Here is a 16,892-nt window from a genome sequence, read left to right as displayed (position 1 = left end):
GTTGTTCCATTTATGGCAGGAAGGAGTACGGGCTTAATTAACGCGAGAAGGGCTTGCTAGGGGTGCAGGTTCGCTAGCGAGGAAGAGGGCGTTTGTTTTCCTAGTCACCAAGTCAGCAACTAGCGGTTGACTACGGCCACGGATAGCGAGTGGCAGCGAGTGTTTACGGTTAACGTTCATGGACTCCGAATTCAAATAGTTGGAACCTGCAAGGCAGTTGCCAGACAAGAGGCGGCTTGCAATCCACAGATTTTGTTCCGCAAGTGCGTTTCTTCAGGCATCCTGGGCTTATTTAAGATGTCTTTGTGGATTAGCGAAGTCTGATGTGGTGGAAGCAAGACTCAATGCTTCAGCATGATGAATTTAAACATGAAAAAAATTGTTCACGTACGTTTTGTGGAAATCCAGCGCATCTTTTTGGAAATGTGTGAAGCGCTAGTGAAACAACGAATTCGCAACGCCCACCAACGACAACTGCACGAATAACGACCCAAATAACGGTACGACGTCCCATGCTCCTATCCGTCCCGATTTGTCAATTCTGTTGAACGATGTGTTGGGAATGGATATTTAGGAGTAAAGCATACATTTTGTCGTAATATTACTTGCCATGGCGAGGACACTAATAGCGTTGGCTGTGGCAGCAGTTATTGCGATCGCCTGGTAAGTTCCTCAATAGAGCGCGTCTGCAGCTTACCTCACACAGGTCACCAAATTTTAAAAACGTATATCCTGAATAGCTGCTAGCTTGGATGCGTCCTGGCTCAGGAACTAGGGCTTAGGAGTGGACCAGCAGCCTACCTACCGAGCGCCTCTCGCTCGGACCGCATGAAGACCACCGTTTCATTTCTTCAGCTGCTTTATTAGTCAGCGCGCTATAACTCTCCCGTAAAATAACGTTCCTTGCATCTGATTTCGTTCCCCTGTGACACGCCCCAGGGCGCCAACCGCAGATGCGCAGGATGAAGACTTCGACGCACCGTTTGGCGAGCAAACGGGCCTCATTCCCAACTTTCCCTACCGAATTTGCAACACACAAGTCGGCGCGTACCGGTTCGCTCCTGAAGTGAAGCATCTCAGTGGCGGTAGATTCTGCTTCACGATCAAGGTCCAAACTCAAGGCTGCACTCACCCATGTTGTTTCGCTGACTTGTACAAGATTGAGGTGAGCTATTGGGACGGCTCTGATGGCTCGGGATGAGGTGAAAATGCCTACTGCAATTTCGTTAACGTCGTGGATGGATGGATGGACGGATGGATGGATGGATGGATGGATGGATGGATGGATTTAAGCTCCGCGACATCGCAATTTCAAACTCTTTAGAAGGGAGCTCCCCTTGCCTATGAGTTAAGTGACGACAAAATAACTTAGGGCGACTTCAGCTCCGATCTGTTTGTTACCTGCTATAATTATGAGATTGAATCTGAATGTTTTTATTTCCGTTACCTTTCCAGCGGGTAAGTGCGGGCATCATGGCTTGAAGCCTAGCCGTCCCTAGCTCCCCCTCGATGCCAAGATTGATTGAAAAAGCTGTTACGCATTATTGAATTCATCCCTTTCACAAGTCCCTGGTCCCCTGCACCGCGTTGCTTTCCTTTCCCCGTGGAAATCTGTTTGAACTCTTACAATGCCATCCCTTCGCTCCCATCCTACCGCCCGGCCGCAGTTCAATGTTTCCGACAGCTGCATTGTGCAGCCATCTGCGGATATCAAAGCCACCATTAATGGCAACTACACGCGAATCGGTGCGGCTTTCGGGCGGCCTGTTTACGGCCGAAATGGATCCGCCATTTTGCGACTCACGCAGCTGGGGCTGAACACCGTTACAGCCGCCAACGCGGAGGTGTGCCTCATCCTTAAAGCTAACAGACTCGGCAAGGGATGCACCACCCTGGAGCAGCTTTGCGTGCCCCCGCCAGGTGCTGCACGAGGGATGTGTGCTGCAGCCATGTACGACACGCCGTGTGACTGCTGCCCCGTCTCCATCACCGACGGCAGTCCTCCGCCGCCCGCGCCATTACCTCCATCACCATCTCCTCCCCCTCCGGGCCCACCGCCGCCACCACCTCCACCGCCTCCACCGCCTCCACCGTCGCCATCACCTCCCCCGCCGCCTCCTCCACCGTCCCCGCCGCCTCCGCCGCCACCTCCACCTCCTTCCCCGCCGCCTCCGCCGCCGCCCCCGCCGCCGCCGCCGCCTGTGCCGCCGCCGCCTGTGCCGCCGCCGCCTGTGCCGCCGCCGCCCGTGCCGCCGCCGCCTGTGCCGCCGCCGCCTGTGCCGCCGCCTCCGCCGCCTCCGCCGCCACCTCCTCCGCCGCAGCAGCCCCCTTCCCTTCCGCCACCTCCCAGCCCGCCGGACATCACCCCTAATCCTGTATGCCGGGTCTGCATCATCATCTCGCTCTTGCCCCCGAGCTTTGACATCAACCGTTACCGGTTCGACAACAGGACATGTTCGTCTATCCAGGACTACATCGCCGCCTCCATCAACGCCTCCATTGTGAGCAACAACATCCCCATGCAGTCGTACTTCGCTCCCAACGCCAGTCTCTGCTCCCCGCTTGAGATCCGAGTGTGCGGCACCTTTGTTGATGCGAATGGTGCAAACCAACTCAAGGCCGCGGTTGAGCTGCAGACGCAATTCTGGATCAAATTTGTTGCCGGTGGTGAGGTGTGCCGGGCGGAATTGGATCGTTACGCCATCCAGATCTCCACAGAGGCCGGTAGCTGCCTACCCCTTATCGACGTGGAAAGCTGCAACCTAGACTTCAAGCCCTTCCCCAACTGCTCGTGGGTGACGGCATCGGGGCATCGGGACTGCCGGTGGCTTAGCTTTATTAGCCTTCCTTGTGCTAAGCCCCAGGGTTCTACTTGTGATATTGGTTCCGAGCTGAGGAGATAGAGCGTACATGCATTCATACATACATACATACATACATACATACATACATACATACATACATACATACATACATACATACATACATACATACATACATACATGTTCAGCCCTCGCGCGACACATAGGACCAGCTCCGTAAGGGTGTCGGTTTCCCGTCCGAAGCATTTCAAACAGCAAATTCACTCGTGCAAATGAAATTGTTCTTGACCCGAGGGTTCACTCTTCGCGTGAAGAGAAAGAGGAGTAGTAGTTGTGTTTCCGTTTCACATGGCACCTGGAACAGCGGGCTGCTGCCCCTCCCCGCGGCTGCTGTTACTACTGCTGCTACTGCTGCTGTTACTACTGCTGACTCTACTGCTGACAACCCAATCACCCTCAGGTGCAAAACTAGGCAGGGCATCCTGCCCTTCACCATCTCTCCCCGCTACTTTCCACTCAAAAACAAGTTCACCACCGAGTACTGCTTCGTGATCAGCACCTTGCCCCCCGACCAAATCCTGCCTGTAAGTTGGGTAGTTGTTCAGGTTCATACATACAGTCGAACGTGTCTACGAAATGTATACATGTATGTATGTCTACGTGTGGTTTCGAGGACTGGCACGCTGCGGTGTCCTTTTTGCCTGAGACATCTGGAAGGCCGGTGGATGTAGTACACGGGGGCCAATAAATAAATGTCTGAGTCTTGTCGCCTGCTTGGGACTTGCAGGGCATGTGGACTAGGGCTAGGGTGGAGCAACGGGGTTGCTCGTAATCGCTCGGGTAATCGTTCGAGACAATCTTTGCCTGGCTTTATTTCCCGTCCTAAGCTTCCTCAGCAGGTATCACGGTCCAAATCGCGCTGTCGTTCGCCGCCTCACATATCCCTCCCCCTGTGGATATGTACCTCCGTCTTGGGGGTTTGAATCGCTGGATGCAGAGCACTTGTCGAATGCCCGAGGAGATTCTCACCAAGATTGAGTGGTACGCAAGTGAGTTTGTACGGCATGCAGACGATCCAGCATCCCTCCATCCATGCATGCATGCGTGTTTCTCTTTCCGAACTACCGGAGACCATCCCCAACGTCCCCCGATATCTCTCTCGCATTCTTGTACACGGCCGTTTTGCGACGGGGATGCTGTGCAAAGCAAGCGATCTGCTCGCTATAACGCACTGGGCTATCAGCAACTGCTGCTCGGGGTTGAATGCGTATACTACTGCACGCCACTTGTATTGCGGCTTGCGGGCAACCACATAAGCAGGGTGGCAGGGTCTCGCTTCTCCGGGGCACCAGACTCCCCTTCCCACTTGAAGCATGCGTCTCTGCAGCTGTGCCAGCTATGATGTCACACCGGCAGCATCTGGATAGTGAGAGCTAAGAGGTTAAGAGGAATAACTGGCGACGGTGGTGTTGCGATGGAGCGCAGATGTCGTATTTGGACACACGTGCTGACGTACTATAGAACTGCTCAGTCAAAAAAATGCCCTCGGCTACACCTGCAAAAGGCACGCCATGCGTCCGTCCACTAAACGCAGCTGTCACCGAGCTTACCTTACCATACCTTTTGTAGATCCTGATTGACTTTTAAACAGGAGGAGGTAATAGAAAAGGTTAACGGAGGAGAGCACGCGCGCATGCACACTTCATGTTTTGGTAGAGGCAAGCCAAAGGCCACATACAAGGCAGCCGCACACCATACATAACATGGCACGCATACCCTCGGTAGTAATCTCGATCACCGAGAGATCACTTAAGAATGTCATATTCGTTGCCTGGGAGATTTTTTACCGCGCACCTAGCTGCCCCACCTGGGGGCCCCCCCACTGCGGGGGAGTTCAGTGGGGTCCATCATCGCTTGCTGTGGCCGTTCTCGCCGCAGTGCCACGCAGACCTGCATCCGTCACCTCATCACTGCCGCTGCATCCACACGTCCCCTTACAGACCAAACCTCAGCCGGCATGATTGCGGGCTTCACTCTTTATCCTGCTGGCGGCTCCAAGTCCAGGCGCTCAACCAGCTGGGGCGCCTACGGAACCAACACGCTGAAAGGTGAGGTCACCCGACTGGAGGCTGATATCCTGCCCGGTCGGCTCACACCCGCTATCAGGCTGTTCGGGCTGCTCAGGCGGCTGCGGTTCACCCGGCTGGGCGGAGCCTGGTCTGATCCGTTCGAATTCTCTGTCATGTGGTTCATTCACCCATACGGCGGACCTTATATGCATACATACATACATACATACATACATACATACATACATACATACATATGCCTGACGAGGAAGTGCTCCACAGGCGGGTAACTTCCAGATGAGCTCTCAAACTGCTGCTGCTGGCCCCCTAGGGAGCTCTGTTGGGTGGGATGCACACTAAAGCCCCCAGGCGGAGGAGAAGGAGACATCGGCGCTCTTCGCGTCAACCCGAAAACACACACACACACACATGAGCTTTCCTGGTCAGCGGAGAGAGCGGCTGTGGTGCCACTATACCCCTCTGCCGCTGCAAAAGGGTCCCGTGGCCCTGTCGTGATTTAGCTAGCTCTCTCTTGCTTACTTCCTGCTCCCCAATGAATCACATTTTGCCCTTTGTCTTGTGTGCGTCGGTCCCTCGCTGCTCCTGTTGTGCTGTCCAGCGACCAACATCAACTGGACGCTGCAAGAAGCCCACGGCGGTATGGTTTGCATTGAGGTCAAGAAGCCCGGAACGTTGAAGGATGTGTGCCTGGGATTCAGCTCACAGTGGTGAGTCACGTCCTTACCGTGTGTGTCTGTGCGTGTGTCTGTGCGTGTGTCTGTGTGTGTGTCTGTGTGTGTCTGTGTGTGTCTGTGAACGTTACAAGTCTCTGACCGGGCCTGACACTGGCCAGGGACTGCTGCCCAGTCCCAGCGGAAAGACCGGCTAAGCTATGTATACGTTGATGTAGGCGGCCAACAGCACCGGGGCTTGTTAAGACGGGCCAGTACGCCCTAATTCCGCTTTAAGCCAGGTGTTCGCACTTTGGTGTGCACAATCGATATACGACAGCGCGGAGCTGTGCTCGTCCACAGGAAGCAAAACTGCCGAAACCCTTCGAGGGCTAGGCTGTGTTCCTCTGAAGCCTTCCTCTGGGCCCTTGCTTGCCCTACTGCCGCTGCCCCATCCGCAACCCGCAACCCCCTCACCACTAGCGCGCACGACTCCAGAACAACCTCTTAAGGCAAGTCCCCGACCCAAGTTCGGCTACTAACCCCGTTCACCACCTCGCCTGCTTGCCTTGCAGCTACGTGAGCACGTTTAACAGGAACAAGGACTGCTGCCCCATCTATAGGGCGGACCTAGCCCCGACCGCGTCGTCTGGTCTCCGGTAATTCGCCGTACGCCAATGCGTACGGCGGCCTATGTCTACCCATTTGTGGATGTGCATCGCGGGGTTAACGGCTACGATCAAAATACTACGTAGTTGCGAACCAAAATCCATTTCTCGGTTAATGCGGCCACGTTTTTGGCAGTTAGCGGGACCGCAAGGGGCGCACCTGGGGTAGTCATATCGATGTTATCAATGTTGTTACCATGCAGCTATTATTATTTGGTGTTTACCCATTATCATTATGATGGAAGCTATAAGCGTTGGCAGTTCTCGATATCCTATTGGTGGATGATCTCTTCCGCATCAGAAGTTGAGCGCGCCAATTAGCCGATTATGCTGGGATTTCACCGTGCAATAACGAGCCGCATTCCATTACCTAAGTTCATTGGCACTATCTAAGCACGTAAAAGTGAAGAGCATGATTTGGTCCGTGACGCTGGCCGATGGGCGGACAGTTTTGAATGCATGGGCATCATTCAAAAACGGATCAGACTGGATCCACTTGATAACTCATTTGTCCTGACGTGAAAAAAGTACGTGTGATCCTTCGTAGTGATTTTTGCACGTAGCTAGCTTACATATAGACTATTGTGCGCGGTTCAGCTGGACGACGTCATAGCTAGTTTTCAGGATATTATTAATCGCAATCCGTCGTAGAACTTTTTTTCGCAAAGCTTAAAGCGCCAGTAACCTTTCGCAGGTTATAACTCTAGCCTAAGCTATAGGGTTAGCATGAGGTCGCGGCACATCGCAATGCTGCCGTGGACTGCCTTTCGATGTCAATTGCTTTTAGTGCAATTTTAGGTTCAACCTATTTGCCACGAAGCGTCTCAGGGCTATGGGTAGCTTTGGAGTGAGGTCGGACGACCGCTGGCACCGTGTCGCCCGTTATGCCGATTTAGCAACACACGAGTTGAGTAAGATTCAAATAACATCGACATGACATCGCACAGTTATGGACGGATACGGATATAATTCCGTGAATTGGGGTTCGTTCGATTTCGTTCCAGCCTGCCTGCGTGCTGGTGCTCGCGCTCGCGTGCAGGCGCACGCCGAACTTGTTGCGCATCCTGCGGTACTACCGCGTCGTTGCCGTACGCCTTTATCATCCCAAAACCGCTGTCGCGCATTTGCCCCTTTCCCTTGGCACCTCCTCGTGCTAGTTGCTGGTGTCGCCCCGCTGGCGTCCGCATGCGTGCTTTTGTTCATCGATTTGTGGGCGAACGTGCTCTGGGGATCCTTGCGCCATGCATTAACGGTATATGTCTACCGACAGCTCTAGGCTTCGTGATGTGAGAACAAAACCTCTCCGAGGGCATTGAGATGGCGCGGGGCGTGAAAGCGAACTTACTTGCCGCAGTGCAGCAGTGCATCAATGCACTGCGGTGCTTTTCCTAATGACTTGCTGTCACCCTGTTGTTCCCAACTGAGTCAACTGCCCCGCATCCGTTCCGACGGCCAAGAAAGGTCCAGAAGCCCGTACGTTAATTCCTGCCAGCAAGAGTGACCTTTACGCACAACATTATTGTGATTGTAATTACTTTTCTTATGTTTTGGTGGCTATGTCAGTTTATTTATGGGGGGAGAGTAGCTTTCGCCAGCAGACGGACTGCTCGTCATCTCGCCAGAGGACACTACTGCCAGACGGACTGCTCGTTTCAGTTAGAAGCAGCCCTCACGGCCGTGCCTGCCTGCACGTTGAACTTGAGCATGGGTCGCTGACTGGCCGCCAGCCAGCCGTATAACGACGACGGCGACGTATGACGATGTATGACGACGACGGCGACGACGACACATCGCAGAAAGAGCAGCGCGGTAAGAGCAGCAGTCACCAGCGGCGATGTTATGGCAAGGACCATATCGCATCACGCACGAGCATTGTATGAGTATTAAATATCGACAAAGAAGCGCACTCCTCTCGCCGTTGTGGCCACGGTCGTTGAAGCAGCACCTTTCGAGCAAACCAGAACAGATATTGCTTACTTGAGGTCATGCATCTGAAATTACCTAGAAAATTAAAACCCTAAAGAAAATTAATTATGCTCATTCAGATAGGGAAGGTTATTACCTGGGTGGGGCTAAGTTTTTGTTGTCGTGTGTGTGTGGTGGTTACAGTGGGCTCCAGACTCGTGAAGAACATTTTTGTCACAAGTTGCCAGGTAAATACACGCGCATCAAGTTCAGTTTATGTTCTTTTCTAATCTCTTTCTAACTCCTGCTTATCCTCTGAATAGAGAACACGGCGTCCTGAGGAATTCCTTAATCCCCCGGCTGATCTTGCTTAATCCCGGTGGGATTTCCACTGCCGGGATTAGCGCGGGGATTAACGCTAATACCTGGCCCTTAGTCCGCGCTGGAAATACCGCCTTATGGTTGTATGTTATTTTTGCGCGCTGTCTCCTGCTTGTCATTACAGCAACGGCCTTCTGATTGGCTTGCATTGCAAGAGACGCTGTCGCCTGTCGAGATCATCGTAACTCATGAAGCTATGGAGCTATACACCTAGCTAGCGCTGCTGCTCGCAGCATGAAGGGTCACAGAACGGGCGGGGCTATTGATAATGCTGGTAAAAATAAATAAATAAAAAAGGAATGCATGCATCGGCACGAACGAGAGAATGTAGTAGTAAGTATATCGACGACGGGTTGCAGGAGGCGGGCGGGAGGCCAGCAGCAGCTTCGTACACCTCCGCGCCTCCCTGGGCCTGCCATCGCCCTCGCCCACTACTGTCGCGTATGCCGCTCTTCGTTCGCTTGTGAAGGATTAAAGCAGCCTCTGGGTTGGCTGCCAGCTAGCTGTTCCATTCTGCACTGCTGCGCTGGAGGACCTAGCAGGCAGCCGATGACCATACATGTCCCGTTCGCGAGTGTGCGGCGACTAATTGGTAACATGACCGATTGCCTTGCATCGGTGGATATTAGCCAGTTCCCCAACGGCTCGCTGCGTGCTTGGCATGTTTGTAATAGAAAGACTTAACAAACGGCCGCTGGAACTAATAACATGCTTGCATGGCTCATGCGTGGACAAAATCAGATACCGTCAGCAGCAGGGCGCGTTCTTGCGGGTTCATTTATGTTGAGTCAGTGGGAGGAGCGCGCGTATGTAGCTGCTGCACACATAAAGGACCATGAAAACGCGTTCATCTCATGCTGCTGTAGGCTGTAGGTTCAATGGCCGCACAGGGCTTGCATCTTACAATTCACAACAAGTAGCACAAGGACAGATAATGTGTTGCAGGAAGGGTGATATTAGTTGCGCGACAGGCAGGAAAATCGTCCGTGATCTCGCTGCTCATGGGAATGCTAAAAATCGACCTTCGTTTATCATCAGAACATGCGTTTCCATGCAAACGTTGAAAGTTCCTTCAAGGGGTTGAACTTTGGTCTGGGTTTGAATTCGCAGAGTGTATCTTGAAGGCTTTTCAACCGGCTGGAAAACGAGGCCGATGGCTGATTAGTTGACGGACCGCACACCTGCTGCCTTATTAGTGTCCTGCCAGTCCCGTGGCCCCCAGGAGCAGAAATTGTATCAGATGCTTCAACCGGCTGGAAAACGAGGCCGATGGCTGATTAGTTGACGGACCGCGCACCTGCTGCCTTATTAGTGTCCTGCCAGTCCCGTGGCCCCTATTCTAGCCCTCCATGTCATGATCGGCAGCTGCTAATGACATTTCAGTTCACGGTTGGCTAGAATCTTCAACGCAGTTTTCAGCCCTGCGGTTACGAACTTGACGAGCACCGGTAGACCAATACATGGATAATGTCGCGGTTGGAAGTTGTCGCTCGCACAGACCCTGTTGCCAAGCCAAGGCTCTATCATTTGGAACTGTTATGAAGGCTGGAAGATAAATAAAATGCTGTTCAGACTAGGTTATAACTATCGTTCCAGGCTTGCACGGCCGGTTCACTTCTGCAGCAGCTGCTGCAGAATTGGCAGAATCGTCCAAGTCTTAGAACTTTTTGCGCCAGGCCCTTTGCATGCCGCTACAAAAATATTTGAATTACATGAATGAAGCTTTCTTATTATCCTATGCAGTATGCCGGGACTCATTACATTTTGCAATGGTCTGCAAGCTACAGTACGGTACGCACAGCGAAATAATTTGCTGAAGACATTTTATTTGAATAAATGGTTGGCACATAGCTATGGAAATTTTCAAAACGAAACAAATAACGTCTTAAGAGGGCAGCTAATGCTGGTGGCGAGCGACGCGTGGTTTCATGGCAGCTTCCGAAGATTCCAGCTGTTTATTAACGAATCCCTCTACGACCTCTTGCCGCTGCCTCTGGCTGGCAACGGGCGCAAGAGTTCAGTCATGCGCTCGGTAGCTGACCATCACAAGCGCACTCCAGCAGCAAGGACAGTTCATGGACAACTCCTAATAAGCAAAGACGCTTGGCGTCCTCGCTCGCGATGACTACTGCAATTGGCCGGCTGTTGCGATGTTGCAGTAGCATGCCTCTGCAGGCTCCCACACAGCCTGGGCGCACCTTTACTCGCCTTATGCCAAGATCTGTAACATAGATATATACCTCTTGCTCCCATTCCAGACGAGGCGCCCCCGGCAGGTGTTGCACGAAGAGTTCCGACACACCGCACAACTGCTCCTTTTGGCTGGACCAACCGAACCTTTCCAAAACGTCCGCTCCTCGTGCGTCTCTCGTCCGTCGCAGGCCCAGCGCGGTCGAAAAGGTCTGCTGGCACTTATTATTGTTATCACTTTCCTATTGTGTGTGTGCATGTGTGTGCATGTGTGTGCATGTGTGTGCATGTGTGTGCATGTGTGTGTGTGCATGTGTGTGTGTGCATGTGTGTGTGTGCATGTGTGTGTGTGTGTGTGTGCGTGTGTGTGCGTGTGTGTGTGTGTGTGTGTGCGTGTGTGCGTGTGTGTGTGTGTGTTTTATACATGGTTTTGGGTGCGTGACCCCATAACTGTAGAACTACCCATACGAGCCGAAGGCCCAAGGGCAATACCAAAACGCCTAAAAGCCACGGAGAAAAGGAAACACCGCACTATCGGCCCAGACTAGCGTCCTAAGGGAGTAATTGAGTTTCGGTGAGTCTATATATGCTCCAACATCCTCGCCAGACGTGCTGGCTCCCATTTCATGGACTCCAACATGCTCTGTTGATTATCGAATCCCTCTTCCGCACGAATATCATTATAGGCTGGGCATTCCAATAACACGTTTTTTTCATCCTCGATTCGGCTATTAGTACCACAACAGCGGCAAAACCGCTGCTCCCTGGGGACATGGTGCTTGCCCCTTCGTGCTCTGTTTGCTCCAAAGCCCAGCAACATAAACGAAACTGTATCAGCTTACGATGTGCTTAACGAGGAATGAAAACCTTAGCATGTGTGTGTATGTATGTTACATGGTCGTGGGGTGCGTTCCCCGTATCTGCAAACTGCCCAACACGAGCCGACGGCTCAAGGGCTGCCAGATCGCCTATAAGCACCATCCTACCTCGCACTTCAGACAAATCAAGTGATAAAGGATACTAACGACCGAAGGGAACGATAGAGCTGCAGTGGGACCATATACTTTGCAGCATCCCACTCATAGCGTCCTTCATATGCTCTTTCCTATTTGAAAGACGTATCATGTTACCCTATGGGGGAGGGTTTCAGACGTATGAAAACATTCCATATACGTGTGACTCGTACGTACAGCAAAGCTTAAACTGCATAAGCTTACAATTCACTAAACGCGGGATACGTTTTGTGATATGCGGGAGCACCTCCTTCCTGCCCGCCTTTGCTCAGCCGCCAGACCCATCCAATGCTTATATTTCGCCATGTGGATTCCCGGTTGCTTACCGTCTGACGGGTACACGTCTAGCAGGACATCTAAACGCGTATGCTTGATCCGATCCTTGACTCCGATACCACACGTTCCGGCAATGGCCTTCCACTCGTTCATCTACCTCACGCAGCCCTTGTGGGGCCTCTTTCCACACGGCGTGCCCCAGAAAACTTAGAAAACGGAGGAGTAGTGGCCCCCATCCGCCTCCTTCGGGGTTGGAGGGCCCCTCTACGACCTCCCGTCGCAAAACTTGGTGTGCCACAGACCCACGCTGTAAACGGACATGGTTCCAAATCTTCACAATCTGCTTGAAAACGTGGTAGTGTAGCCGTAGCCGTGATAATTCAGCGAACAGGAGGCGGTGCGCTGGTCTGACAGCTCCCACAATGTGCCGCTTGAACGATACCTGGACCAGCACCGCTCCATCAGACATGCCTCGAAGGGCCCCTCCGCAAGGTCACTCGCATCTCTCCGCCTCCTGAGCTCGTCCAAGTCTTCAGCCGACATAAACGGGCCCCACACTTGACAACCGTACAACACCTCATCCTCACATCTGGGGGGTACAACTTTCTCTTATCAGCGGCAGGCACGAAACGGCCGTAACCTCTGGCCCTTAACCTCCTGGCATACCCTCCTTAGCCGGCACGGTCTCACCAGCCAGCCTGAGCTCATCACACGATGCTTGAACAGCACTTCTTGTGTCGCTGTCGCTCGAAAAAATGAGGTGCGGAAAATGTGATATTGACCAACCTTAGTGCGGACGCTTCCTTACTTCCGCTGCTGCGGCCTGTAAGGAAAAATATAATTCGACGCGTGCGAAGTACTTGCTAAATGTATTAGAAGATCTAAAAAACAGTGCACGGAATACTCGCGTGTATTCAGCTTCATTCTTTCCGCCCCTGCTGTCATCATTATGGTGTCCTACCTGTTGCCATTTATGTTACGTGCTGCCGTAGCTATTGCAGCCTCTACCCCTAATCGATCAATGCAACCCACCATACGTTTCTGTGGTGTACGATGTAATCTGCATTGCGCACCCGGCTATGCTTTCCAGTGCGCTCAGAAGCTGCCGACAACAGCAGTACACGTAGCTTTTTCATTAATAAAAGTACCACCCAACTAGAGAGGATAATAAACTCGTTTTTGCGGGCGCATGCGCACACGTCCACGTATGGACGTACTCGCAGGCATTTTCGGAGGCAGCCTTTCCTGCCCTTCCTGCCGCCCAGGTACGGCGCCTCCTCCAGACGGAACCCCTACCTCAGGGTCGTCATCACACGGCCGCATGTGCTTGCCGCTGCATCGATCTGCTCATGCAAGCAAAAACAGTCACATTACTCCGAATAGAAAAAAGAACGAGGTTGCTCAGTATGATGTGTGGGACAGGGGGGCATATTTTCACCCGTGGCCGCTACCCTGCCTTCCCCGGTATTTCGCGGCACCCTCATCCAGTCACCCTAGTCAACTTCTCAGTGGATCGCTCAAGTTCCGCATCCACCACCGGCACCCAACGGAATCTGCCGGATCAACGGCGGTTCAACTCCCATCCCTGGTCAGCTCGCAGGTCAACTTCGTCCATATACCGTATACCAGGTCACCACCGTCCATCGACTAGGAGCACGCCTACCTTCCACCATCGGAAGGATTTTCGGTGGCCTACAGAGCCAGGCGGAAGGATTCAGAATCTAGGTGAGGGGGGAGGCGTGGATCGGCAAAATGTCGAGAAAGCTTTCGTCAGCAGCCGACCCGTGTGTCCCTCAGACAGCTCGGATATGCATGAGGCTTGGTCAAGAACGGTTTCGGAGGCTGCGGCCCAGTCCCACCTCTCCGCGAGTGTTTTCGCGTGTCTTTCGTTCATCGCCCAGCAGCGTGTGTGCATGCATTCCTGGCATGCGGACAGGGATCCGCAATTCCTGCCTTTGTTCCCTGCATGCGAGCTATATAGCTGGCTTCATTCATCCAAGGCGACCTAGGGACTAGGATGATCAAAAGCAGTAAGTAAGCCTAACAGCGGTAAAACTCGGTACTCGTAACCTAAATTAACCGGCGTTACAGTCGTCACATATGATGATTTATGGCACTCGATGTGAAGTGCGGCCTGGGGACCACTACTGCTCTAGACCACTCAGACCAGTAGGACGTGTATGTGCGCAGTTGTGTCCCTACCACCACCAAGTGGGAAGCAACAGTAAGTTTTTCTGTGTTGTCTATATCCATTTCAAGCAGCCCGCTGGCCCCCTCTGGGCTCTTGGGCCTCTCTCAGGCCTCCAGGGAGGAATGGACCCCTTTTGGCCAGGTTACGTCTTTGTGTGTGTGTATGTGTGGTGGTTACAATGGGTTCCAGACTCACGAAGAGTATTGTTGTTCGGAGCGTTCTCTTGTTTGAGGGCTCCACATGAAGCTATGTTTCATGTTTATATATCGCTTAAAATATGTGTGGCCTCATCCGAGTCGTCTTTATTTACTGGGTGCCTTGCGGTTGCGCGTGTCCTTGTTTTACTTCCTTCCTTCTTGAGTGGTGGGCGGCTGATATGTGGCATCCCATACATAGAGCCTCTTCAGGCTTCGGAGTGACTGTATTGCTGTGTGTTCAAGGTGTTCAAGTTGTGGGTTCTAGTCTCAGCGGCATTCCCAGTGTTGCAGTGGACGGCAGTCTGTTGCGGCCGCCGATCGGTAGATGGCCCTCTACCACCCTGCTGGGGTATCCTGCTCTGAGGCTCGCTGTAATACCTGCTAGTACTTCTACCTTTGAAGGGTAACGGAAAACAAGGTGAAGGTGTAACATGCACACAGCTTTCACACACTATCACACTATCACCTATCCTTGCTTCTTTCTTTTGGATTCTTTCGATTGGGGGACTTTTGGGGCTCAGGCCTCATTTAGCAGTGGTTGTGGGTTCCTTTGGATGCGCGTTTGGCTGTCTAGGTGACTTTGGGTTGTGTCTTATTCGGGTGGGTGTCTCGTTTACCATGCTCGTTATGCAGTAATGCACGGCCAGCTGGGCCGTTGGCTCTACTCTTCGTGAGTCTGGAGGCCACTGTAACAACCACACACAACCACACACAACCACACACACACATACATACATGCATACACGAACACAATTAGGTGCAGGCGCACACCGAGAGAGACACAAGGAAGGAAGGACATTTTTCATTGGAGAAGGCTGGGCGGGCGATGTATGCGGTTAAAGGCGTTAACGACTGTTGCCGACACAGTGATGAAACGGTTATGCCGCGCCGCCCGCCCCCAGCGGAGGCCTACAGCTGCTTGATCAAATGTTGCAGACCTGGCATTCAAACGCACTTTTTTTATATTAACAAAAAGATATTGATAAAAAGTGAGGTATTTTGTGCGCACAGTCCCGCGAGATGCAACACCCCTGGTGACCTAACCTGAAGACTGAACAGCGCCCGCCCCGGCCGCTGGGTACGTCAGTATGCGGGGCCCAAAACGAGGTGTCCAAGGGGCCACCTCCCAGCCCATACAAAAGGTAGGAAGTGATACAGAGTTCTGTATACCATTGTACAGTTACAATGGATAGGCAAAGAATGGGCAGATTTACAATACTACTCGTCGCTGCTTTGGCGGTTGCCTGGTAGGTGTCAAGTAGGAATGTTCATACCTTTTAGGCTACTTACAATGCCGGAGCTTTATTTCCTGGTTAGAACTATTTTTTGTGAAACTTGATTGCATGGTCCTTGCGTTCGCACGGTGACTTCCTACCTCTTCAGTTGGGCAATGGCCAGATGCTGTTGCAGTCAAATTGCACACAGCAAGCCCCAACCAGCAATAATTTAAAACATTTCATCACACAAGCATACCAAGCGTTGTTCCCGACAAACCTGTTGCAGGGCTGCAAGCGCGGATGCACAGGACTTCTATTACGGTGACTACGACGTGGCCTTGGGCGAACAGACGGGCTTCGTCCCCAATTTTCCTTATCGAGAATGTGCGACTAGAATTGGCGCTTACAGGCTCGGACCGGAAGTGAAATCGTTGGGCGGCGGAAAGTTTTGCTTCACCATCAAGGTCCAGACCCAGAACTGCAACAATGCTTGCTGCAACACAGACCTGTATAAAATTGAGGTATGTTTGTAGCATTAGGCAAGAGTGCGCTGGGAGGATTCGATTGCTGCAGCAACGGGTAGACGCATAGCTGTACGGCGCTACTATTGGCAAAATTGCGAAGAGCCATAGCATCCTATGCTCCATATTGAAAGACCAGTCAATTCCATATAATAAGTGATTTTGAAAGCCTGCACCGCGGTGCTTTCCGCCTAAGTCTGTTTGAACTCTTACAATGCCATCCCTTCATTCCCGTCCTACCGCCCGGCCCGCAGTTCAATGTTTCCGACAGCTGCATTGTGCAGCCAGCTGCGGATGTCAAGGCCACAATCAATGGCGTCTACACGCGAGTTGGTGCGGCTTTCGGACGGCCTGTTAATGGCCGAAATGGCACGGCTGTCCTGCGGCTCACGCAACTGGGGTTGGACACGACGAGCGCCCAGAATGCGGAGGTGTGCCTCATCCTTAAACCTAACAGACCTGGCAAGGGTTGCACCACCTTGGAGCAGCTTTGCGTGCCCCCGCCAGGTGCCGCACGAGGGACGTGTGCTGCAGCCATGTTTAACACGCTATGCGACTGCTGCCCCGTCTCTCAGTCTCCGGGAACACCAATTCCCAATCTAAACAATCCACCTTCTCCACAGCCGCCGTCGCCACCGCCACCGTCGCCACCACCACCGCCACCGCCTCCAATGCCGCCATCTCCTCCTCCACCACCGCCGCCGCCACTACCCCCACCACCACCCCCACCACCGCCCCCGCCGCCGCCGCCACCACCACCACCACAACCAC

At 52.8% G+C, this 16,892-nt stretch overlaps 2 protein-coding genes across 2 annotated transcripts in view; both read left to right on the top strand.

Moving 5' to 3' along the window:
• Positions 1-536: 536 nt before the first annotated feature.
• Positions 537-6,225, top strand: phV14 (extracellular matrix glycoprotein pherophorin-V14; the record flags this gene model as incomplete). Its single annotated transcript, XM_002949753.1, has 9 exons — positions 537-663; positions 940-1,165; positions 1,668-1,979; positions 2,325-2,791; positions 3,283-3,406; positions 3,820-3,871; positions 4,823-4,930; positions 5,511-5,619; positions 6,138-6,225. Exons 1-9 carry the CDS (start codon positions 611-613, stop codon positions 6,223-6,225), a joined length of 1,539 nt encoding a protein of 512 aa, XP_002949799.1. The 5' UTR covers positions 537-610.
• Positions 6,226-12,750: 6,525 nt separating this feature from the next.
• The window catches only part of phDZ2 (extracellular matrix glycoprotein pherophorin-DZ2), a gene marked incomplete at both ends in the record, with an annotated part of 15,573 nt that continues 11,431 nt past the window's right edge, over positions 12,751-16,892 (top strand). The window contains 4 exons of the mRNA XM_002949752.1: positions 12,751-12,755; positions 13,219-13,260; positions 15,887-16,121; positions 16,376-16,552. Coding sequence (XP_002949798.1) covers positions 12,751-12,755; positions 13,219-13,260; positions 15,887-16,121; positions 16,376-16,552 — 459 coding nt within the window. The remainder of the gene's footprint in view (positions 12,756-13,218; positions 13,261-15,886; positions 16,122-16,375; positions 16,553-16,892) is intronic.

This window comes from Volvox carteri, assembly GCF_000143455.1.
Source record: "Volvox carteri f. nagariensis unplaced genomic scaffold VOLCAscaffold_15, whole genome shotgun sequence".
NCBI lineage: Eukaryota > Viridiplantae > Chlorophyta > Chlorophyceae > Chlamydomonadales > Volvocaceae > Volvox > Volvox carteri.
This window is presented reverse-complemented; position numbering and strand designations above follow the sequence as displayed.